Source organism: Eublepharis macularius, chromosome 17, assembly GCF_028583425.1.
Source record: "Eublepharis macularius isolate TG4126 chromosome 17, MPM_Emac_v1.0, whole genome shotgun sequence".
Lineage (NCBI taxonomy): Eukaryota > Metazoa > Chordata > Lepidosauria > Squamata > Eublepharidae > Eublepharis > Eublepharis macularius.
In genome coordinates, this window is record NC_072806.1 from 8,043,905 (window position 1) to 8,068,991 (window position 25,087).

Genomic DNA, 25,087 nt, shown 5'->3' on the forward strand with positions numbered 1-25,087 from the left:
GGGTGGGGGTGTCCGCCAAAAAAGGGTTGAAAAACTCTGCCCTAGAAAGTGAAAAATCCAGCAACTGTCACTAACAAGGTTTTCAGTTGGCTTCCTGGGCTAGAAACAAGGACATTGGTTTGCCTGGGGCGAAAAATATGGCAAGGGGGTCTGTTTCAAGCCAGAGAGCAATTACAGAGTAATGGAATGCGACAAGCATGGGAAAGTCTTCAACGTATATGACTGTGTGGGTTTGTACACCGTGATCCCAGCTGTTTTTTCTGCTACAGTTGTGTGTATGCATTACAAACATTCCTAATAAGGCTAGTTAATTTTATGCAGTTTTGATGGGGGGGTGGGTTTTAAGAAGAAATTTTACGCAATGATTTCACGTAGCACCATAGAAATGGATGGTACCTTATAAGGTGCAAGAAGTTTTGCTGCCCTTGGGAGTTTGCAATCGAACATTTGACACAGGAGAGATCTACTGATTGTGCCTTACTGGTTGCTATGTTTTTCAGTATCAAATGCCACTCAAAAGAGAACTCATGATGACCTGTGCAGTATCTCCCATGGTTTCCACTTTGATTGCAACTTTGATTGGAACGGTATCGTTTCAAATGCCTCCCGAACAGTTTTTGTCCCCCTCTAGTCAAAGCAACACCTCTCTTTAAAAGTTATTGCACTAAGAAGGTGAACCAGATTCAGGCTGCCTTGTACCGGATCAGGACTTTTCTGTCCATCAACCCTCAGGGGCAGGACACTCAGGTGGTCTCAGAGCAGAAATTCTGCCGCAGGTAATCCTCCGAATGGATTTGCGTGCCTCAATAAAGACACCAACAGACGTAATCCAGCTAAGCCTCGGTTGGGCATCTCCCAAGCAGGGGTTAAAGGAAATCTCCGACGTCTACAGCTTGTTTGGTTGTGCAGGAGGCTGGGGCGAAGATGCTAGTAGGTCAGGAGGCATGGAAAGTCTATTTTTAAATGGAGGGCAGGGACATTCGTACGGAGAGTTCAGATGGATCAGCCAGTTGGCAGAAGTCCGCCACCTTCAAACAAAGGAGAACGATTCAACCAAATAAAGACCCGTCGAGCCCAACTAACTTCAGCAGACAGAGTTAAGCTGGTGCATATCCATTGTTGCAATCACTTGGATAGAAAAGTGTTTAACTTTAACCATGTTGTTGCCTTCCTCTGCAGTCTTGCTTGGTGGTCGCCCATCCAAGTTCCAACTCTGCTTAGCTTCCGAGATCTGATGAGATCGAGCTATATCATGCTGTACCCCTGTCCCTTGTCCCCTCTCATATTACAGTCTGGATAATGAAAAGCCCCTGATTAGCCTTAGTGCAAATAAACCTGCCCTCTGTTTTATTAACAAATTATCGGACACAGCATGGGGGTGAAGCAATCCGCTGTTGCGTGAAGGTTTATTTTGGTTCTGGGCTGGTAGGGCGCTGGCTTTTAGGCTGTGTAAGGGTTTTAACTTCCCAAGGCACTGCTGGCTGTTCCTGGCTATTCGAGGTGGGCTAAATAAGGTGCTTGGAGTTTGATGGATTTCTTTCTGCCCCACCGGCACTGTCCCCTGGAGACCAGCAAGCAAATATTGCAATGAGAATAGCCTGTATTGAAGCTAAAATAAGCTCCGTGAACTTATCTATAGAATCTTTATCCTTGCTATCTGAGTCTGAGGCCTTCTCCAAAATAAAATCCAGTCTTTTGGGATTAGAGTTACAAACTCTCTATAGTTCTGCTAATAGAACTTGTTCTCCCCTAAACTTGGGGATTGTCCCTAATGTAAGTCTCCCAGCAGTATACCTTTGCCAACTCCTGGCTCCCAATTTACGTAGAGCCTTTTCTCTGGCCAGATTTAATGTTCTTCCTTCAGCCATTTTATCTGGTAGATTTCATGGGATTCCTTATCATAGCAGGTGTTGTCCTTGTTTGATGGACTGTGTGGAAACTGTCTCCCACGTTCTTCTCCAGTGCTCTTTTTATCTGGCGCCACACCGGGATCATCTACATCCTATATTAGCCCAACTTTCAGAGTTTTCTGATGATTTTAAGGTTCAGTTTCTGCTTGACAACCCAGATGGGGAAATAACTGAAATAGTAGCAAAGTTTCTCTACAGTGCCATGGCTATACGCCATGACAAGTAATATTCTGTACTAGTTTTGCTGCACTGTTGCCCTGCTCCTATCTGTAGTTTTAATCGCATTCTGTACGGACTCGTTTCTGTATTTAATATCTTATATTTTATATATGCCAATGAAGGCTTGCTTGCTATGTGGAAGCACCATAAGCGTCATGGTAAATGTGGCAGGAGATCTCTTGGGCCAAAACAAAGAGGTTCTTGCTTGGCGGTTCTCCCAAATATAATCTGGTTTTTAATTTGGGACCTAGAGGAAAGAGGGAAAGTCTGGAAACCTATCACAGGAGGACTCATTGGAGAATAATGGGTATTGAGAGCTGCTTCAATCCGACCTCTGATCCTGTATTCACTATAGTGTAGGTATAATTTTTTGCAATGATATCACCAGAGCATTGTCTGGCTTAATGATAGTTCGTGTTGTTGGCTTGACTAGTTTGCAAAAGGGGATGCCGCTTGATTCTCAGTGTGTGTGTGGGGGGGGGGAGATTTTGTGATTCTGGTTGCTTTTTTTTTTAATAAAAGAACTTCCAGCAGAGTTAAAAGAACTTATTTGCGAGCAGGCGTAATTGCATCACTTAACCATCGTTTTAAAGTATGCAGCCTTTTATTTTTTAAAAATAGAACTTTCATCACGTACTTTCATCACATAAGTCCTTATAAATGGTGAACTGGTGAGAGAATCACAGAAGGATAGACCTAAGCAAGGGAGGGGGGAAGGAATTTGGAGGGGGGGAAGGTGCGTCCTGGGAAGATACGTGCAGAATGGTTGAAGCGTCGACCTGGGGGACATGTTGGATTGCGCATCCATTTATGTCTCTTTACCTTCTCTACTACGGAGATAGATCAAGATGGGTAGACATGTTAGTCTGTCTGTAGCAGTAGAAAGGAGCAAGAGTCCAGTAGCACCTATAAGACTAACAACGTTTGCGGTAGGATAGGAGCTTTCGTGAGTCACAGCTCACTTCTTCAGATACAGCTCGAATGTGGTCCACAAATGTTAGTCTTATAGGTGCTACTAGGCTCTTGCTCTTTTCTACTTCTCGACTGTGTGATTCTTCTGTAATCAGCTGAATGCGTGGCTTACCTCTGTGGAGAAAATGGAGCTATCGCTCAGTTAAAAAAATATTAGTCGGTTAATCTTATTCGCCTTGATAACTAATTCATCAATTTAGGGACCCAGAGTTGTATCACACTCACAGTTCTCTGGGGCACCCAAACTGGTGCAGTGGTTTGCACTTTGAATTAAGAGTTCTACACTTAGGAGTAAATAAGAATGTTTGGATATGCTTTTTCCCGTTTCATTTTGTACTTGATCATTGTGAGCGTTCTCTTGATGTTGTCTCACCCATTTTTATTGCCAGCGTTTCCGATTCAAAGTTCTGGATTTCTAGGCACACGGGATATTTTCCCCAGTAGCCTTGTTTGCTTGTGGCTACTAAATTAGAAAAGGTTGCCAAATGAGAGGGGGCTTTTGTTACAAGAAAAAGAGTTTTTGAATTGAAAAGAGAATTGTGTACATCTGTGTTCTGAGCAGCATCGTGGAGCTTGAATCGGAGTCTCTGCTTAAAATGTTCATACAAGCAGTTGCATTAATGATCTTTTTCCCCCTGTGGATCTTCTGTTTCCTTCCAGAGTCACTGTGACCCCACGGCAGAACTTGCCGCGCATCGTCTTAAAGGGAATTTTTCAAGGAGCTAAGGTGGTCCGGGGCCCCGACTGGGAATGGGGTAACCAAGATGGTAAGGCAGGTTTTTATCCCTTTAAGAGGGCTCGTGCCCTATTGTGGCAATTTAGAGAACCTTGGCCCGTATTCAAAGATGGTGCTGAAATTACTCTATATCACTCCCTTGCTATCTTCGTTTTGGTCAGCAAAGCATGGGCCCTGCTTCTGATTGTCAAAACGGCATGTACCGACATGCTTGAGCTTAATTCTCACTTACTGCATTCCTCTTCATCTCCCATTCCTCCAGGCTCTCAAACTTGTAATGTGGCAGGTGCATGTAGGAGACCCCTAGCTGTGGGTAAAGCAGCTAAAGAGATTGTAGCGGGGAAGGCAGTGGGAAAAGCAAAGAGTAGCCGGTAGATAGACAGCATGAATGAAAGAACTAAAGCAAGCTAGTGATCCATTGAAAATGGTTATTGTTCGGGGACTGAGGCCTTGCTTTGTATGCTGGAGGTGCCTGAATCAGTCCAGGGCTGGCCTAGGCGAACACTGACAATGGTCTTTTGGCCTAGGCGAACAATGACTTTGGCCACAACGATTCAACAAAGAGGAAAGTGAGAACTCGAGAATCAATGTTTTAATGACTGGGCGTTCCAAATGAAAAGTGTAAAAATCCAAAAAGCCCTCTGTGTCCCATCGTAGCAGCTATAGGAGACAGATGGAAAAAGTCAACACATAAAGAGTCAACAGTTTCCCTTCGAGCCAGTAGAGAAAGTTCTTCTTGCTTTTTTAGCAATCCACAAAATCTAGTAATTGGTCCAGCCCAGGTTTATTCTCCAACTTGCCATTGAAAGATCTCAGAGAGTAGATTAGGCAAAACCATTCTCTGCCAAAGAGCCTGGAGAGGTGATGGCGGCCGGTAGAGAAAACCGCTCTCTTGGGCCAATGGTCTGATTTTGGTATAAGCCAGCATCCAGTGGTCACTGCAAGCATGCCTGCCCGCTAAATCAAGTCTGAGAACCTTTGGCTCTGAAGCCAGCCCCAGTGCTTTCTGTCTGAAGTTTAAGCCACCCCTGTTCCTCCCTCCTATCAGGACACAATATGCAATTTAAAAGAGTGTGTAGAAGAACAGTGGTCATTCTCTTTTTTCCTCACGGTCAAATAAGTTTGGAGCAAATTTCCCATTAGATTTAAGCTGAGCTCAAATGTGTGTGTGTTTTTTTAAAACTCCTGTAGTTAGCAAAGGATTTATCCCTGGCCTTTCAGAGTAGATTTTAACCAGTTGGCATGTGTCCTAATGCCTCATTCTCCATCCCCCCTGCCCACAGCTGCTACCAATCCAAGCATACAGATGCAGAATCTCTCCACCCTAGCTTTTTTCTACTGCAAATTATCTCAATCTTATCAGCTTTCTCGGAACATTAATCATTTCTGAGAGGAGGGCAGCTTGCCAGAGAGAAACAGCCTGGAGCTTTGATCCTGCCTCATAGGTCAACGGAGGAAGAAGAAAAATCTGTTCATTCTCCACTGATTTTTAAACTTGTATTATTTACTTCCTTTGAAGCCATGTGTATATCCCTTCTTTCTGTCCAAAGAACTTCCAAGGCAGCTAACCAATCGAAGCTGCTAATAATGTTACCCATGAAAGCCGGCCGCAATAAAAAAGGAGCCATTAAAGAAGAAGGAAAGCATCGAAAGTGTAGCAACAAATTAATGAATTGAAAACTTAGACAAGGAAATTGAGAGACAGTGAGGTGTAGTGGTCAGAGTGTCAAACTAGGAGCTGAGAGCCGTGTGTGTGTGTGTGTGTGTGTGTGTGTGTTAGACTTATAGTCTGCTCTCCCCTCACTGCAGTCTTACTAAGACTCAAGGTGGAATATACAGTGTAAGTCAATACAGGGAACAGAATGGAACATCCAATAAACGATGCAGTAGGATTTGGACTGCAGAAATCTGAAATAGAAGCATTAATGTGACACATTAAATGATGCAGAAAACACATAGCAGGATCACACTTAACAGCAGCAAACAGTACTTCTTATATGTAGTAGTATAGTCTACAGTCCGTATCCCTTTGCCGAAGCATCTTTTCGAACCATTTCCTCTGTTAAAAAGCGCCCTTGAATGTGTTTTTTGTAGTGTGGACTCAGGAGCCCCCAATTCAAATCCCTACGCAGACCTGAAGATCACAGGGTGAACTGGGGGCTGCCTCTCCTATGTGTATTGACAAATGTGTGTTTTCAGTTTTCGTGATCTGCTTTTTCTTATTGTGTCCAGGGGGTGAGAACAAAACCGGGCGCGTCATGGACATTCGTGGCTGGGACGTGGAGACCGGGCGGAGCGTGGCCAGTGTCACGTGGGTTGATGGCACCACAAACGTGTACCGAGTTGGGCACAAAGGAAAGGTGGACCTGAAGTGTATTACAGAAGCAACTGGAGGTTTTTACTATAAAGAGCATCTTCCTAAATTAGGTGGGAACGCTTGATCCAGGGGGGGTACATGGAATATATCTTGCATGTAAATATGTTTTACAGCTTGTCTTTAATGGCCAAAGTGCATGTTAAGAATCAGCTATCAGATTCCCAGATATGTAATTTAACTGCCAGGGCAGCCATGGAAGGAGGAGGGGGTATGGATTATGGGTTTACTCTTCTGCCTCGCTTGATCAAAACTAGAGATGGGCATGAACCAGGAAAATGGTGGTTCATTGCAGTTCGTGGTTCATCGCGTTTCACAAACCACTAACCGGCATGAAATTGCCCGGTTCACGAACCGGTTCACTTGGTTCGTGAATATGTCACTTCCGGAGCAGCAGCAGGTCTGCAAAAAGCCCGTCTCTACCCTCCCCCCCCCGGTTGCCTAGGAAACTGATTGATCAGTGCCAGGCGTCTGCAGTGACGAATCGAAAAACAAACCAAACAAACCGACCTAAAAATCATTGCAGTTCATTGCGGTTGTCAGAAATGCCCTCCGACAAACCACTAGTTCGCAAACCAAAAAAACACAGCCTGGTTCGTGATGAACTTTGGTTCGTATTTCGGTTCGTGCCCGCCTCTAATCAAAACTCATCTTTCAACCTGCTCTACTTTTTGCCAGTAGGAAAAAATATATACAGGTACTCATATTATGCTAAAAGCAGTCCAGGGGGTCACATCCAATGGGGAAATAACTCTTCTTTCTCCCAGGGACACACACACCTGCTCGTTTTTTGCAGTTTAGTTACCTATCTTCAGATCTGATCGTGGATTTCCAGTGTCATGGGGGGCTTCACCCTCAGAGTCAAAATCTTGAGAATTAGTTTTCACTCAGAAAAGAAGAGTAGTTATTAGGGGTGTGCACTGAGAAAATTTCCGTTATAATTGCTGATCTGGACTTAGGAGGTAAATTTTTCTGTTACTGTTTATTTCCAGGTAGGATATTACCAGTTCAGGAGTAAAAGCCATTATTTGCAATGAGAAATCTATTCAAGGGTCTGAAGCAGCTTTGGATAAAGACAATGGTGCCAAATTTGCACAGAACACACAGAGACCTCCTAAGTTTTAAGCAGATTGAACAATGAGGGTCACTTTTATAGCCCCCCAAAGTAGGTCCCTCTCTGCACAACTGCACTTGTCTTTACCGATTTCTAAAATGGCAGCTGCCTAGCAGGAGAGCTCCTCCCTTCTGATTGGAAGGGAGAGATGTCATTGTCCAGGAACCCAGGAAATTGACTTAGAGTGCTCTTGCTCCTCCCATGCAGTGAAGAGCAACAGACAGATATGGGTACAATGGGCAGTCATTATAAAACGTGTCCATCCCCTTTGGGCAGTGTTTCCCAAGAGCCTTTTCCAAAAGCAACCTGACGTTCTCTGTCCTTCCAGGTAAGCCAGCCGAGTTACAGAAGAAGGAAAGTACGGAGAGGCACCCGTTCCAGCATGGAGACAAGGTGAAATGCCTCCTGGACATCGACATTTTACGGGAGATGCAAGAAGGACACGGCGGCTGGAACCCAAAAATGGCGGAGGTATGAACTGAATCCATTGCCACTGCTTTGGAGAGTGAGGGATAGGGGCAGCTACTGCTGGTCGCCACTCCCTTTGGGGTAGATGTGGGGATAGTGACCAGAGGGGAAGTGACAGGGCATTGGCAAGGAGGTGGATCTTCTCGGGGAGAGGAGCCACCCCAAACCTGGAGTCAGTACTTTTGTGTTGTACACACAGTACTTTGGTGATAGACCTTTCACAGTTGTGTGTGTAAAGTGCCATCAAGCCAACGTATTGTAACCCTGTAGGATTTTCAAGGCAAGAGACAAACAGCCTGCTTCTGCGTAGCAACCCTGACTTTCCTTGGTGGTCTCCCCAACCAACAACTAACAGGGCAAACCCTGCTTAGTTTCCAAGATCTGATGATGAGATCAGGCCAGCCTATTACCAAGACAGGGAGGGTGTTAGATGATACAGCTTGCAGTTTCTGATTTTGCATGATGATTTTCAATTCTTCCCCTTTTCCTCTGCCTCTTCTCCACCCTGAAAGTTCATTGGGCAAACAGGAACTGTGCACAGAATTACAGACAGAGGAGACGTCAGAGTCCAGTTCAACAGCGATATCCGCTGGACATTCCATCCGGGAGCCCTGACCAAGGTGGGTTCTGCCGATATAGGCTGTCGATAGTGCTGAGACTCACAACAACCCCTGTGAGGAGGAGGAGGAGAGCTGGGGATGGGGATATGACATCAGTAGGCTTAAATGCAGGTCAGGTTTGGCAGGATTAAAGAGTTCTGTTTTAGAAGCCAGATTTTTAAGTGTGTGTGCACGCACGTACGGTTACAGTAGATGTACAAAATTTGGTGGCTTTCTGCATCCATGGGTGAATTTTGACAATTTGACCAAACAAATTTGGGTGAACCTGCCAGAATTCAGAGATGTATTGCTGGAAAACCTAAATATGATTGTCAGGGTTTGTTTGCGTGTATCAAAAACGCGCAAGGAAACGTATATGTTCTCTAGAACTCTTGTGCCACTAAAAATAGTTTGGAGTGGGTAGCCGTGTTGGTCTGCAGTCGTAGAACAAGACCCGGGTCCAATAGCACCTTAAAAACCAACAAAATTTTCCAAGATACAATACTTTACCGATTTAGTTGTCTTACGCTCGTACTTTCACCAAGACACTCTTCCTTCCCAGCCTACCAATTTTTCTTTTTTTCTTATAGCTCAACACCTTTTGGGTTGATGATGTTGTCCGAGTAATAGATGACCTGGAAACCGTCAAGCAGTTGCAAGTGGGTCATGGGGAATGGACCGATGAAATGGCCGCTGTAAGTGTCCCCTTTTATTATCCTGAGACGGTTCAGTAAACCTTACAAGAATCTGTTCCTTCTCCTCCTGTTTTCCTTGGTCTTTTGTCTCCGGTTGGGTTTTGACATTTAACGCTGTTGAACAGAGTGAAGAACTGACGCCATTGGCTCTGCACACCGCTTGGTCCCATGCATACCAAGAAACGGACAAAGGGTTCTTGAACCCCTTCTTGTACAAGCTATTATTATTTATTATGTTAGATTTTTAGTACGCCCTCCCCACCAGGCAGGCTCAGGGCGGAGCACAACATTTCAAATTACATAAATACAGTTTAAAACAGATAAAACAGTATACAAATAACATTAAAACAGCTTTACACAATACAGCTTCTCTTCAGATGGCGATTATAAAATACTGCTTTTCAAGCTCTGGCTCATATGTGGGGTGGTAGACAGATCTTTAGTGTGGCCAGTGGGGGCCCAGCCTAGCCTCCACCATATGCCTGGCAGAACATCTCTGTCTTACAGGCCCGGCGGAAAGATAATAAATCCCGCCGGGCCCTGGCTTCCTCAGACAGAATGTTCCACCAGGTCGGTGCCAGGACCGAAAAGGCCCTGGCTCTGGTCGAGGCGAGGCGGGCCTCCATTGGGCCAGGGACCACCAACAGTTGTTTATTTGTTGAACAAAGCATCCTCTGGGGTACATGTGGGGAGAGGCGGTCCTGCAGATATGCCGGGCCCAGTCCGCATAGGGCTTTATAGGTCAACACCAAAACCTTGAACCGGTTTTGGTGTAGCTAAACAACAAGGTGTTGCTAAACAACAAGGGAGGCCTTGGCAGAGCCCTCTTATTCCTTGACAGCTCGCTCCCATTTACCTACACCTGTTGAGGAGGGATAATGAGGGGAGAACTGAGAGAGAGTCTCTGCTAGGGGTGTGTACTTCGGGTTTTTAATCCGAATCGGGCCTGATTCAGAATGATTTGGTATTTCTGGATCGGCCCCAGCATTGCTGAGCCAGTTTGGAAATACAGAAGCAAAGCTTTCCAAAGCGTTTCGGAACACTTTGGAAATCTTTGGGTAGAGCAGCTTTCCGCTTCGGGATTCAGGTTTTTCCAAATCTTTTCCCTGCTTTGGTAAACCCGAAGCAGGAGAACCGAATCTTTTTGAGGTGCACACCCCTAGTATCTGCTGCTGTTGATGCTTGCAAAGAAGGGGAAACAAGGGCTTAAAGAGGCCTTTGCCTGCATCGTTGTTTGGGAAGAAGGAGCCTGAGTTATTGTGGGAGAGTCCTTGGCACTGAGGTTCAAATGCATCCCATCCTCCCATGGATTAAATGGATCTATGCTTGGGTTTTCTCCCCACTGCCAGCACTCTCTCCAAGAATCGGGGCCTGATCTCACCTGCTCCTCCCCGCAGTTGCATGTTTCTTAAGACTCTACCCATCTTCTGTTGAGGACAGGTTTTGTGATAGATGTTGGCCATGATGGCTAAATGGAGCCTCCATGGCCAATGGCAGTATACCTCTGAATAACAGCAGCAGCAGCAACAGCGGGGAGGGTTGGTCTTTTGGTTGTGGGCCTTCTAGAGTACCAGATTGGCCATTTTGAGAAGATGGACGCTGAACTAGATGGTTCACTGGTGACAGTGTTTATACGTTTATTAGCTGTAGAAACTAAATGGAACCTCCATGTTCAGAGACAGTGTACCTCTGAATGCCAGTTCCAGGAGGGTGGGGTGGCAACGCAGAGAGACAGGTCCCCTCGTGCCCTGCTTGTGGGCCACCATAGGAAATCAAATGCTGGACTTGGCGAATCTTGGGTCTGATCCAGCAGTCCTCCTCTTATTTCTGTATGATTTACTCTCCCACTTGCCCCATCTATCATTGCTTTAGAAGCCAAAATTAAGATGAAAAGGTCCTTTAGAAAAATTAACTCGTCCTACTAGCAGTTAGCCTGCGCTCAAAATATGTGAAATGCCCGTCCTTGAACTTCACAGCGCCTTAGTGTTCATGTGTGTGTATTGTCGTGCATGTGAACCTAAAGACTTGATGCCTCCATTTCTACACGCTGAAATTTAACTTATAGAGATGGAGAAAGAAACAGAGCCAGTGTGGCGTAGCGGTTAGAGTGTTGAACTAGGATCTGGGAGACCCAGGTTCGAATCCCCTCTCTCCCACGAAAGCTTGCTTGGCTCAATCACACACTCTCAACCTAACCCATCTCACAAGGTTGTCATGAGGATAAAACAGAGGACAGGAGAATGATGTAAGCTGCATTTTGTCCTTGTTGGGGAGGAAGGCAGGGTATAAATAATGTAAATAAATAAATAAGCTGAGCCCTAAAAGATGATAAAGGCTCTAGCAAATTGTGCTAACAAAATGTTAGCAGCTAGTCCTCCCAAAGGCCAAAACAAAGCCACAAGAGGAGAGCTAGGGCTTACTAGGGACGGAACAGAAGATACAGCCTGTCCTTGGTAAACTGGAAGAATCGGAAAATAGGTAAAAAAGGAGCCAGTACGGGTGATATTGTGATTCACTGGACAACCAGTTGTTTAGCCTAGTTTAATTTTTTTTTAAAAGCTGTTCATTGCCCTCTAGTGGTGCATATATTAATATGCTTTCATATAGATAAAATGTGTATGCATTCATCTTGGTGTGCTGTTAGAATTAGTCGACCATATGCCTGACTGACCAGCAACGTAGCCTTTGCATAACTCAATAACAGGCATTTAACGGTTGCAAAACTCCTCTCCCAGGAATTGAGGGGAGGGAGACAGAGAAGAAAGCAGAAATGCAAACGATGCTTTTACATTTGTTTAATCTAAATACACAGACGCGGATGCACACGACACAGGTCTTCCTTCATACAGTGTATCACCTGAGGGGGTCTGTGACAAGGTGACCGAGTTGTGTTTATATGTAAGCTGACTAAATAGATCGTCGTCCTCTGTTTATTTTCTGAGCCAAGGATGGATGGCCGGGGGGGGGGGGTGGGGGGGGGCGGATGCGTGGCTTCTAAATTACCCATGGGTACTGTTAAGGCTTTTGAACAATGCTTCGGGGAATAGTACAAAATCTAGGCCCTGAACAGCTATTTTGACCCATAATTCAGAACATGGTAAAATTCTGAACTGTGTCGTTTCAAATTACAGGGGCGTAATTTGAATGTTGCATCGTTGTTGTTTTTTAAAATAGCACCCTGTAAGTTACTCCCTACCTGTGGAAAATTAGCACATAAGGGAAACACATTAAAGAGGGCCTCTTCCTGATATCCCCTGCCTGCAAAGAACTCCTAGCATGAGGGACTGGGCTGTTGCCGTTAGTCAGTTAATCGGTTGGAACAATTGATCTATATCTGTTGACACACAGCACGCATCTGAATAAGAGACAGAATTCTCTTGGCTTCAAATCCCTCTTCTTCCATGAGCTCTCTGGGTGTTCTTATGCGAGTCATTCTCTCTCCACCTCATCCTCCTTCCCCCAAATCTTCAGCAAGTGGAAAATAATATTGGCCTACATTGCAGGGTTGTTGTGTGGATGGCAACAGAGTGATGCATGTGACTTGCAAGAGTTATAAAAATGCGGAGTGATTTGGGGGTGTTTCTTCATTACTACTGCTTTGTCTATGTGGATGCATAGAATTTATTAGCGGATGTAGAATTTATTAGGGGACAGCCCCAGTGGAAAAGCATCCAAAAATCTCTCTCACACACACGGGGGCACCCCATCTTCCTTTTCACAGTCTTCCTCTTTAGAATAATCTATGCCTGAAGATACATACAACTCTCCCTTCCCTTGAATTTGCAAAAGCAAACATTCAGTGTAGCCAACAAGTGTCCATAAAACATTTCATGTGCCTGCTAAGGAGAAGGCAGTCTGCCCCCTTCTTTTTTCCAAGTCTCTGGTTCCTCCTTTGTGCCCTGGCTTGCGAGCTTAGGATCTGCCCTTTAACTGAACGAGGATTGCATCTGCCACTTGGGACTGTCCTTCTCTTGTTCCTAAAGTCACCTTTCCATTTCTGTTGCAGACCCTTGGGCACATTGGCAAGGTGATCAAAGTCTTTGGAGACGGGGACTTGCGGGTCTCTTTTGCAGGCCAGTCTTGGACCTTCAACCCTGCCTGCCTGACTGCCTACCAAAGGGAAGAGGATGCTAACCTCATGACGATCGAGGATGCAAAGGAATCTAAAAGTGAGAGCATGGGCTGAAAGCCGAGCCTCTGGATTCTCCGAAGGCTTCTGGCAAAACAGCCTCTTAACCAGCTGTCTAGGTTATATTAGTGTCTTGGAGCCTCTGACATGCGATTGGCTGAGCTGGTGTGATAGCATGGAATGTTCAGAGAGCTGTTGTGATAGCTTGGGATGTTCAGAAACATTCCAACTTCTCCAAGCACAAGCTGTGGATGAAATGTTTGCAGTCCAGCTGGCAATAATTTTCTGGCCAGTATCAAATCCTCAGGTGGGCTCTTGCAGCTCCCTTGCCCCCATTTAATTAGGCATGATTTATTCCCCTTTTACCACTTCGGTTAACTACAGTTCTCATCCCTCCACAGGCACTTTGATCTCTGTGCTGGGGAGGCTGCTGTCACAGAAAATGGAATTGGACAACCCGGGCCGCCTGGTCATAGAGGCAGCCCACGGAAACTTCAGCAAGGTCCGGGATCTCGTTCAGAAATACCCTGACAAGGCAAGTCAGTTTGTGATGAGGGAGAGAACAGGTCAGAGAATCCTAAAACAAATTCACCTGTAACAACAAGGAATGGTTTACATGCACTAAATGACTGTTGCATATCAAATGCCACTAGCAGAGATTTCCTGTCTCTTCTGCTGCCTGATCAACCACACTTGGTTTCAGGGAAGGCCAGTCAGATCGGCCTACATGCTCAAACTGTGCTGGGTATGACGTGGCAGAATTCTAAGGTGGGGGGAATGGACTTCAGACTGCAGGTAGCAGATCCCTTTGGAATGAGCTTGCATAAAACAGCTCCTTGCAAGAAGAAAGCTAACACAACAGGCTCTTAGAATTTTTTTTCTTTGCCATGCAAGTTTTAACTTGCAGGGATTTTAAAAAAGAAAATTATGCAGGGGAGCATTAAAAAATGGCACCTCTGACATGCAGCGGTGCTGTTCATGTTACTTCCTGCCACTCAGGTTTCAGGCTCTTCGTTCTGTTGCATGTGTCAACAAAGTCTATGGTTCAGGCAGAGGGGATGTTAACTGCGTGACGTTGACACACCCAACGTATCTGTTAAACTGGATTCTTGGCCACTGTGTGTGTAGCATTGTGCGTTATATGCTGTCAAGTTGCCTCTGACCTATGGCGACCCTATGAAGGAAAGACCTCCAAAATGTCCTATCATTTACAGCCTTGCTCCGATCTTGCAAACTGGAGGATGTGGCCTCCTTTATTGAGTCCAACCATCTCGTTTTAGGTCTTTCTCTTTTCCTACTGCCTTCCACTTTTCCCAGCATTATTGACGTTTCCAGGGAATCTTGTCTTCTCATGATGTGACCAAAGTATGATAGCCTCAATTTTGTCATTTTAGCTTCTAGGGAGAATTCAGGCTTGATTTGATCTAGAACCTGCTTATTTGTCCTTTTGGCCATCCATGGTCTCCGCAAAGCTCTCCTCCAGCACCACATTTCAAATAAATCAATTTTCTTCCTGTCAGCTTTCTTCATTGTCCAACTTTTACATCCATACACAGTAATGGGGAATACCATTGTTCGAATTCTCTTGATCTTGGTCTCCAGACAGACATCCTTATCTTTAAAGATCTTTCCTAGTTCTAGTTGTGTAGCATTGGCACACCAGATATCTGTAGCCCAGATAAGTGCAGCACTTATCACATGTATCGCAGCCTGGCATACACAAGTCTCTGATTGCATGCAGCAGAAAACAGCCACTGAAGGAAAATTCCTGCAGTGCTGATTTTCCACTTGCAGGGGTTGGAGAAGGTTAGGCAGCCAGTCATTTCATCCGTGCTAAATCCTCCACAGGTTGATATAAAAAACCAGGGCAGGACAGCACTGCAGGTGGCCTCTTACCTGGGGCAGGTAGAAGTGGTGAAGGTCTTGCTGCAGACGCATGCCAACATCAACCTGCGGGACGAAGAAGGGGACACGGCCCTCCATTACGCAGCTTTCGGGTGAGTGACAACTGAGCTTCTCGTTGCCAGGGAAACAGCTTTTGACTCCTGATTATCCGCATCGAGAATTTCCCTTAATTCCACACCCTCCTCCATGCAGTCTGTTTGGTTGTCATGTTGTTAAAACAAGCAGAGAACTCTGATCGTGCCTTGAATTTGTACTCTTAGAGGTGAAACTGCCCCCAGAAGCTTCTAGTGACCAGAGCACCGAGCCAAATCTAATTTTTCTAGCTAGCGTGGGAGTGGCTTAGCCAGGACAGAACCTCTTTTGTGTTCTTCTCTCCCCCTCCAGATTTCTTGGGGAGTTGTAAAATTTAACCAAAGACACCCAGGCACTTTGTCTCATTTGGCCATAAGTATGTAGGTTCATACCCTGACCTGGATAGCCCAGGTGAGCCTGATCTCATCCGATCTCAGAAGCTAAGCAGGGTCGGCCTTGGTTAGTAATTGGATGGGAGACCTCCAACGAAGACCAGGGTTGCAGAGGAAGGAAAAGGCAAACTACCTCTGTTAGTCTCTTGCCATGAAAACCCTGCCAGGGGTTGCAATAAGTCGTCTATGACTTGAGGGCACTCTCCACCATGTAGGTTTACGCCGGAGAACATGACCCGTCAAGATGGATTCATACACCTCAAGCTTGGGATAACTGGGCCCAAAGAAATCGGGGACTGTGGGCCCACTCTTTAAGTGATACCAGAAGGGTTGTGATTGTTTTGGGAACTCCTGAGCCGTTACAGTTCCAACACCCTGATATCTTCTGTTTTGAGAAACAGCACAGTTTGAAAATGAGAGACTAGTGTAGGAGGTTACTGCATACTTATACACATAACTGGGAGCAATCTCTATGTTCCGTGCATTAATTTTAGATTTTTGCTCCCCTCTTTAACCAGAAACCAAGCCGAGGTTGCCCGCGTACTTGTCAGCAAAGGTGCCAATCCAGACCTCTTGAACAATGTCAAGTGCACGGCCTTGTACATCGCGGTCAACAAAGGCTTCACAGAAGTTGTGCAGGCCTTGTGTGAATACAACTGTGATGTCAACCTGCCGGTAGGTTTCATACTTGAGCCACTGGTGAAAGCTCTGGGGTGTGTTCCATTGAGTGGGAAGAACAGCAACTAGTTGGTTCAAGCCAAAGGATGATCAAATCCAACAGTGACCAGCCAGATAATTCTGGGATGTCTAGAAAGAGGATGTTGTTGTTGTGGTTATGGTTGTTGTTGTTAATGTCGTTTGTAATCCGCCTTTCTCACTGAGACTCAAGGCGGATGGATATGAAGACAACAACCTGTTTTATCTGTTGCCCCAAACAATAGATATTCATAGCTAGACTGTTCACAACTGAGACACCCACCCTCTGGAAATCAACAGATCAACATTCGATTTCCATTTATTTTATTCAGTTACTGATATCCCACACCTCCTTACACTCAAGGCAGCGAACAAGGCAAAAACATGCCACACATACTGCACGCATAAGTCCGTTAACAAGATAAAAAGAAACGTGCACTGCAAAAACAAACTTTTTTAAAAAACAGTATAAATTAAAAATGATCAAGAACATACACACATGCAAATTAAAACCACCCGAGCAGTTTCCCCTCCACCCAATACCTTCTGGTTGCGCTAGAAGTTGTTCAGATTTGCACACCTGACCTGGAAGACTTTATAGAGAGATCTAAAGGGTATCCCGTGATGCTGTCTGACCTGAATGACTCTTGCAGAGCTTCTGGCTACGCATGATCTCTGATCTCTCTGTTCTCCTCTCCCCAGGATTCATATGGCGACACCCCCCTCCATTACGCCATCACCGCCGACTTCAAATGCATCATTGAGGCGCTCACGGAAGTCCCTACAATCGATTTCACCATCCCAAACCGGCAAGGTTTCAACCTGCTACACCATTCAGCCCTGAAAGGGAACAAACTGTAAGCATGGGCAGAAACTGTAATTTAATTTTTGCTTATTTATTTATATTCCATTTTTCTCCCCACAAGAAAAAGAAAAGGGGGTAGGAGGAGGTTGAAAGGCTTCCTCGAAGCAAAATGTGGTCTTTTCCATCAAATTAAGCATAACCGTTGCCCCTGTTCTCATTGGCTGAGTTGATGCGATGTCATGGAGTGCACATGAAAACTCAGGATATAGTCTGTGCCTAGGTGGGGTTGCCATCTGAGACGACATGCATGTCACCTTGATTACCATAACGAGAGAACAGTTGGATATAAATGCAATCAATACTGGTGACGATTATAATAGTGGTCATTTATTTTAAATTATAAGGCAGAATGCTGTTAACATTTTATCATTGTCTGAGACCCTGTTCCAGGTGTGTCCTCCTTAGAGGAGGTGAGACTGATGGTGACTGAAGAACAGGGTCTTTTGGGTGGAGGCACCCCTCTCTATGGCAAAAGCTCACCAGAAATATTCATCAGGCAGCTTTCCCTTTTAAGGTGTTATAAAAACTTTTTTTTTTAATTTTCTCATATTTTTTGTTGAGCTTTAACACAATTTTAATGCTACTTCCAGAATTGTTTATTAAATTGTGTCTGTCTGGACAGTTGGGTCTTTCATGCATGAGGATTTTGTTGCCTGTCATTGTTGGTCTGAATTGTAAGCAGCCTTGGGAACTTGAAAGAGAACGTGTTCTAAATCAGGAAGCAAATAGAACATTCACAAACAGATGCAACTTGCGTGAGAGAAATGAAAGGTCAGTTTTTTTTATCTAAGAGAAGAATCTGACATGGACTTAGGGGCAGGAGGCACCATAGATAGGAAAGGAGTTACTGGCTGTGTTAACTAAATCTTAATTTTTGTTGTCAGTTGGGCAATTTGTTGCAAAAAGAAGGCATGCAAATAATGGCAGTAGAATAGAGGAGAAAATTTATGAAGGTCTCTTCACATTCTCAGTTTTGACTGGGGCAGAACCTTAACATAGGTTAAGTGAGATTTCCCAAAATTGAGTCTGTCGGTTGTCCATTCTGCTGCGGTGACTGTTGAAATGTGTCTTGCCTAGGCCAGGCACATGTTTAAGCGCATCCCAAAGAATGCTAGGTGTGTTTTGGTCTCTGGCAGAATATAAATCGGACCACACGAGGGCATCATTCACAAGGAAGCTTTAGGAAGGAGGACGGGAAAGTCATCCTTTGAGGGCTTATAGGTTTCCCTCCTCAGCTGGAGATGGGGCTGCTGTTAGTAATATTTAATAACAACAACAACATTCGATTTATATACCATCTTTCAGGACAACTTAGTACCACTTAGAGTGGTTTACAAAGTGTGTTGTTATTATCCTCACGACAATCACTCTGTGAGGTTGGTGGAGCTGAGAGAGCTCTAAGAGAGCTGTGACTGACCCAAGGTCACCCAGCTGGCTTCAAGTGGAGGAGTGGGGAATCAAACCAGTTTTCCAGATTAGAGTCTTGCCACTCTTAACCACTATACCGACTGGCTCTTTTACATTTAACTCTTATATTCTGCCCTTGATTCAGGGAGCTTAAAACAAAGCACATGGGGGTATTCTGTTTTCACCCCTCACAACAGCCCTGTGAAGTGGGTGGGTTAGGCCAAGAGTTGGCAAGTAGCCCAAGGTCTCCCAAATTGCTTCATGCAAGCAAAGATTTGAACCCAAATCCTGGTTTCAAGTTCAACCACAATCCCATATAGTCATTCTCAAGGACAGGGTAGAGCCTGAAGTGGGGAAAACGAAACCCCAAACCGCCTTTATTTTGTCAGGAGTACCATTTCAGAGTGTTTGGGGCGGGATAAGAGAGTTAAGACTCAAAGCGTGCTCTTGAATGTATGCTGTACTTTAAAAAAACAAACTAAGTTACAGTTATTTGTGGTTATTTCCATAATAGCCACAGATTCTGAAGAATAATCATAAAGCTGTGAAACACATCTGCACACACCATCCTGGCCAAATGATACTTTCTCCTCTGATATGCCAAAATTAATCACCTTTCTAGTGACACCCAAACCCCCTATATCGGTTTCCCTCCCCTGCCAGTTCTGATTTGGAGCCCTCTTCCTTACTTTCAAAGCCCTCCCTGGCTGTGTACCCCCTCCTATCTCTCTGCATTTGTATCCCAATCTGTCCGTGTCCAGACCCTTCACTCCTCTTCCGGTCATCTATTCCCTCCATGCACCTTACACCTGGGAACCCCCTCCCAGAACACCTGTGTGACACCCCTTCTCACATCTTTTTAAAACCCTTGTCCTTGAAGGCTTTGGACGACCCCTTAGTACTGCTTCCCCTACCAAAACTGAGCCCAAGCTTGTGTCACTGAATAAAGAGCTTATTCTTCCCTGCTTTACGGACCCTTCCATCCTCCTTCTCTGTAACAAATCTGACTGTGAGCTCCTTGGGGCAGAGGACTATCGTCTTCTCCTCAGTAAACTACCATGCCCGCATTCGGTACTTTAGAAATAAATATAATCATCCTTATTATTACTATAATAATCTGCGGTTGACTGAGCCTTGATAACTTATTTCCTTGTCGGAGGAAGGTATCCTGCATGTGCCCTCCCGATTCTTATTTTTGTTGCATTTTTATTTTATTCTCCTTTTATTTCTTACTTTTTTATTGGTGACTCTCCGGAGCTGATTCTGTAGCGAAATAAATTGATGATGATGAAACTATATGACCGGCAATAGAGGCAAAACCAGTTTTTAAAATAAGGAATCCAGGGAACTAACAGGCCAGACTTAATAAAAATCTGGAGGAGGATACAACTTGGGGCGGGGTGGAGGGGGAGAGAAGGGGAGGAGAAAGACTATTGAGCACCCTCTTCCTAGCCTTTCATCACCTTGCAAAAACCAGGGGACAGAAAGTATCAGAGCGGCAAATTGCTGAGTCACCTGGAGGATGAATGCTTCTCATTATCTTTCCCCCTTTCCCCGATCAACGGGAAACCCAAGTAGCCCCCGGTTTCCTCCCTCTCTCCTAATTCGATCTTTGAGATGACTCGGGCTCTCTCCCTGTGCACGCTCCGTGGCTGCTGGCTCGCATCCCCGCCAGCGCTCACCGCTAAGAACATTAATAACTGCTGAGCAGGCCTGTCTCCTTGCCGTACGCTTGCCCTTTGTGACGAGCAGTGCCCAAGACTCAGTCCTTATTTTAATCTTTTTCTTTGAACTTTTTGACCTTCTCCAGAGCTATCAAGAAGATCCTAGCAAGAGCCCGGCAGTTGGTGGATGCCAAGAAGGAAGACGGCTTCACCGCGCTGCACCTGGCAGCCCTTAACAATCATAAAGAAGTGGCCGAGATCTTGATTAAAGAGGTAAATCCTGAAATAAGGAAAGGGTTTTTAAAAACACTTTTGAGTACATAAAGCTGTGCTCGAGTCTGAACATTGGTCTTTCCAGGGCTTTTTTTTCTGGGAAAAGAGGTGGTGGAACTCAGTGGTGGAACTCAGGACCGCACAATGGCATCACTTTCAGTCAGCTGGAACAAGGGGGGAGTTTTTAAAAGTTTAAACCGCCCTCGGCGAAAATGGTCACATGGCCGGTGGCCCCGCCCCCTGATCTCCAGACAGAGGGGAGTGTAGATCGCCCTCCGTGCTGCTCCAGCAGCGTGGAGGGCGATCTAAACTCCCCTCTGTCCGGAGATCAGGGGGTGGGGCCACCGGTCATGTGACCGTTTTCAAGAGGTGTCGGAACTCCGTTCCACCACGTTCCGGCTGAAAAAAAGCCCTGGATCTTTCTAACTTGGAAATCTTCAGTCCATGGGGATGCTCTCGTGGGTCACAGGACCCCTATAGAGCTCCTTCTCCTTTTTGCTACCTTTGGAAAGACCAGTTACTATGTGTAGGTAGTAAGGGACCCATGCCTCCCGCTTCTCTTTGCCTGCACACCAGAACAGCAGACAGCAAGGAGAGGTGACACGGTGGAGAGGATTCTTCATTGGCTCTGACCCTTAGCTTGTTCCTCGCTCTGGAAAACCTCCCAGTGTTTGGCTTGTGCTTCTAGTCCTTATCTCCTTGTGGTCCTGGCCTTGACATTAATGGTGTCATCACTCTAGCTCCACCTCTCCCTGTCACATGACTCTGATGTCACATGCTTTGGGCAGCACATCTCGGAAAAGTTGATGTCCTGTCTCGTGTCGATCCGCTCTCACTAGCAGGGCCACCTCCCTCCCTCAGGAAACCCCACGGAGGGAAGATCACCAAGTCCACGGTTGGCTGTAAACACTAGTTAACAATTGTCCATGGTCCAAGTGACCTCCTTCCATTGCCGTTCCCTGCATCTCGTTTACAGTCAGCGATTGCCTGCCATATCGAGTGTTCTACTAGACGTGAGCCATTTCTGGTGACCGCACGCAAAAGCAGGATGACGTTAGAATCAAGAAAATCCCTGTCGATCAACACCGTCCTCTTTCTCTGTCATCCTCTCCCCGTCCCGGCTCCGATTCTCCTTTTCCCAGGGCCGCTGCGACGTGAACCTCAAGAACAACCGCAACCAGACGCCCCTCCACTTAGCAGTCACGCAGGGCCACATGGAGATGGTGCAGCTACTGGTGAGCGAGAGGTGCGACGTCAACGCCGAAGACGAGGACGGCGACACAGCCATGCACATTGTCCTAGAGAGGCACAACCTGATGTCCCTTATGGCTGACGGGCAGTCAGATGATGAAGGAAGCCTCTTCGCTAAGGTAAGACGGAGGACCCAGGCCAGGCAGAACCTTGCTGGAACCCAGTTGCCCCCCTGCCATGTCACACGAGCCCTGTTTAGCCTGTAGCTGCAGTACCACCGTCTGGCCATCTGCAGTGGGGGCACCTCAGTGTGGTGGAAAACAGGCCAGCAGCTCGTTTGAAAAGCCACCGTAATGGGACAGCAACATTTAGGTCTAGGTTGCCGAAATGCTCTGTTCAAAGACCTTTTTGGTTTACAGCAAAATTTGAGTCCAGCGGCACCTTAGAGACCAACAAGTTTTTCAGTGTATAAGCTTTTGGGAGTCAGAGCTCCCTTCTTCAGGCATGAGTGACTTAAGAACATAACATAAGAACATAAGAGAAGCTATGTTGGGTCAGGCCGATGGCCCATCCAGTCCAACACTTTGTGTCACACAGTGGCCAAAAAACCAGGTGTCCTCAGGAGGTCTGCCAGTGGGGAGGGGACACTAGAAGCCCTCCCACTGATTGCCCCCCCAAACACCAAGAATACAGAGCATCACTGCCCTAGACAGAGAGTTCCATCTATACCTTGTGGCTAATAGCCACTGATGGACCTCTGCTCCATATATTTATCCAATCCCCTCTTGAAACTGTCTATGCTTGAAGCTGCCACCACATCCTGAGGCAGTGAGTTCCATGTGTTAATCACTCTTTGGGTGAAGAAGTACTTCCTTTTATCCATTCTAACCTGACTGCTCAGCAATTTCATTGAGTGCCCACGAGTTCTTGTGCTGTGAGAAAGGGAGAAAAATACTTCTTTCTCTACCTTCTCTATCCCATGCGGAATCTTGTAAGCCTCTCTCATGTCACCCCTCAGACTTACAGACAATTCCACCTTCTTTCCCCTCCACTGCATGTGCTGAGTAGAGTGCCATGGGTCCCCCTCCAGTTAGGCTCAGGTAGGAGTGGGGAAGGCCCCGTGAATTCTTGAAATTATCCTTTCTCCTCTGCTCAACCTGCCGTTTTAGCTCCGGGCTTCTGGTTTCCTTGGCAACCTCGAGTTGAACGTTGGGGCAGCCATCGCATGCTACTTGGCGCAAGAAGGGGCTGACATCCACTACGCCAACCACAGGGGCAAGTCCCCCCTTGACCTCGTCTTGGACGGAAGCATCGTTCAGCTGATCAAGAACTTCTCCCAAAAATTCAGGTAGGCCTCGCCCCACCCTTGTTTATGGAATGCACTTACTGCTTCAAATCTGCCGGGTTCAAGAGCTTGGCCTGTTTCAGCAGGCCATGAGACATAAAGCAAATGTAATCCATAGCACTTACAAGTGGAGGGTGGTGTTTGCATTTCCAGGAAGGCAAATACGGTCTGGGGTCCCTGTAATCAAGGTCTGGGGTCCAGCACCGAGAGCGAGAGGGAGAGGATGAGGAGAAGTTATGGGCTTTCTTGGTTTAGAAAGATGATGGAGGGAGGGGACATAATAGAGGCTGATAGAACAATGCTTGCTGTAGAGAAAACGGACAAAGAGAACTATTTTTTTATAAGATTAAAGCTTGGGAACATTGCTAAGGTCACTGCTAGCATGCCAGAAAGTCCAAGGTGGATATTCTGTGGCAGGTAGGGTCGACAGGAGATGGCACACCACACTGGCCGGTGGACATGGGGATTGAGGGAGGGTGAATTGTTAAGCAAATCCCCAAGTCCTGCCTACATTACTTCTGCGCCCCACTGCCATAGACATATTATATGTGGCCCTTGAAAGGTGACTCTTCCTCTCTTCTATTTTTGGTGCCTGCAGGGACCAGCAAGACACCTTGGAGAGCTCCGCAGTGCCGTGCAGCCTGCGGCGAGTCCACACTACCCCCAACACCATGACGAACCTCAGCGTGGCAAAGGTGGCCGCTCCCTCAGAGTGTCTGGTGTGCTCAGAGTTGGCGTTGCTGGTCCATTTCTTCCCCTGCCAGCACAGCATCGTGTGCGAAGGTATGGCTGTTGTGCGTCACACACAAACACACTCCACTGGAGTAGGTGGAACCTCCTGCCCGCCACCTGCCCTCTTCCTCTGGGCACCAGTGGGAGATGGACACGTGGGGATAGCGCTTCCTCCTTTCACTCCTCTGCACAAAGGAAGAAGATGGGTGGCTGGCCAGCCCACCCAAAGATGATGCAGAGGAGGGTTTTGCTGTGGCTTATTCTCTGCCTGCAAGCGGTGGTCTAGGAGGTGGCGGGAGGGGAGCTGACACAGCCATTGGAGGCAGGGAAGGGGGGGGCTGGACAGCATCTTGCTGCTCCTGCACCCTCCCAAATTTCTATCTCATGCCTGAGAACTGGGGGCGGAGCTATGCAGATAAAGAGGTGGGGTTATGCAGATGACGGGGGGTTATGCCGATAAGTTTTCCCTTCTCGGTGATATGATGTTGGGTGAAGCAAAAGTACTCTGCTACAGGGCTTGATGCTAGTATCGTGTTTTGTGGCACACTTGCTTTGCGCTCCACAGATATGCAGCCCTTCGTGGGTGTCGAGGGCTGCTTTCACACACGTCGGATGATGCTCTTTCAGTCTACTTGAGCAGCCCTTGGCAACTGGGTATTTGCAAACGAGCTCAAAAGTGTATTGAAAGTCCATCATTCTGACGTTTGTGAAGGCAGATAAGTCATCTGGCTAACTAAACTGACAAAGCTGCTGGGTATGGGTTTTTAGCCTGGTTTAAGCAAGCTCCCAAGCTCCCCGTAAAGCCACATGGGGAAGCTCTGTGGCTCAGCTGGCCTCGTGTTTTTGAATCAGGTTTTCATTCTGCAGCACAAAGGGAATGGGCTGTCATTTGCGATGAGGGGGGCACCAGCAAATTTCCGGGGGGCACCAGCAGCTCCCCACTTTCCCCATCCTAGGCATTGCTGCAATAAAGAAAGTCTTCCTACCATCCCTGAAATTAGGTATCTTTACACCAGCCAACGGCTTCACCACCACCCTTATATGTGCACCTTGCCTGGGACACCGAGCCATGGGCTAGTTAATGTTAACCAATAATTCCATGTATGTTTCTCTCCCCTGCCTTCCTTAGAATGCTCCAGGAGAATGAAGAGATGTATCAAATGCCAAGTGACGATAACCAAGAAGGTCAAGCAAGGTAAGGATCTCTGGTGCAAGATTGGAAGAGTGGCCCAAAGCTCAGATCTGTCAGGTAGAGGGAGAAAAAATGGAACAGGGTCACGAAGGACAGACCTCTATCAACAATTATTGGCTATGAGATCTAAATGGAAC

The 25,087-nt window shown here is 46.3% G+C and overlaps 1 protein-coding gene across 5 annotated transcripts in view; it reads left to right on the forward strand.

Annotated features, from left to right (window-relative positions):
• Positions 1-25,087, forward strand: part of MIB2 (MIB E3 ubiquitin protein ligase 2) — a 69,674-nt gene that overhangs the window by 41,446 nt on the left and 3,141 nt on the right. For 4 of the 5 annotated variants that reach the window (XM_055001637.1, XM_055001639.1, XM_055001638.1 and 1 more), the window contains exons 4-18: positions 3,762-3,868; positions 6,070-6,264; positions 7,654-7,796; positions 8,306-8,413; positions 8,983-9,087; positions 13,094-13,256; positions 13,618-13,751; positions 15,065-15,213; positions 16,104-16,260; positions 16,984-17,138; positions 20,364-20,490; positions 21,633-21,860; positions 22,851-23,029; positions 23,625-23,809; positions 24,888-24,953. In XM_055001637.1, the coding sequence (XP_054857612.1) occupies positions 3,762-3,868; positions 6,070-6,264; positions 7,654-7,796; positions 8,306-8,413; positions 8,983-9,087; positions 13,094-13,256; positions 13,618-13,751; positions 15,065-15,213; positions 16,104-16,260; positions 16,984-17,138; positions 20,364-20,490; positions 21,633-21,860; positions 22,851-23,029; positions 23,625-23,809; positions 24,888-24,953 (2,201 nt within the window). The remainder of the gene's footprint in view (positions 1-3,761; positions 3,869-6,069; positions 6,265-7,653; positions 7,797-8,305; positions 8,414-8,982; positions 9,088-13,093; positions 13,257-13,617; positions 13,752-15,064; positions 15,214-16,103; positions 16,261-16,983; positions 17,139-20,363; positions 20,491-21,632; positions 21,861-22,850; positions 23,030-23,624; positions 23,810-24,887; positions 24,954-25,087) is intronic. The other variant, XM_055001641.1, reaches the window with a different exon arrangement.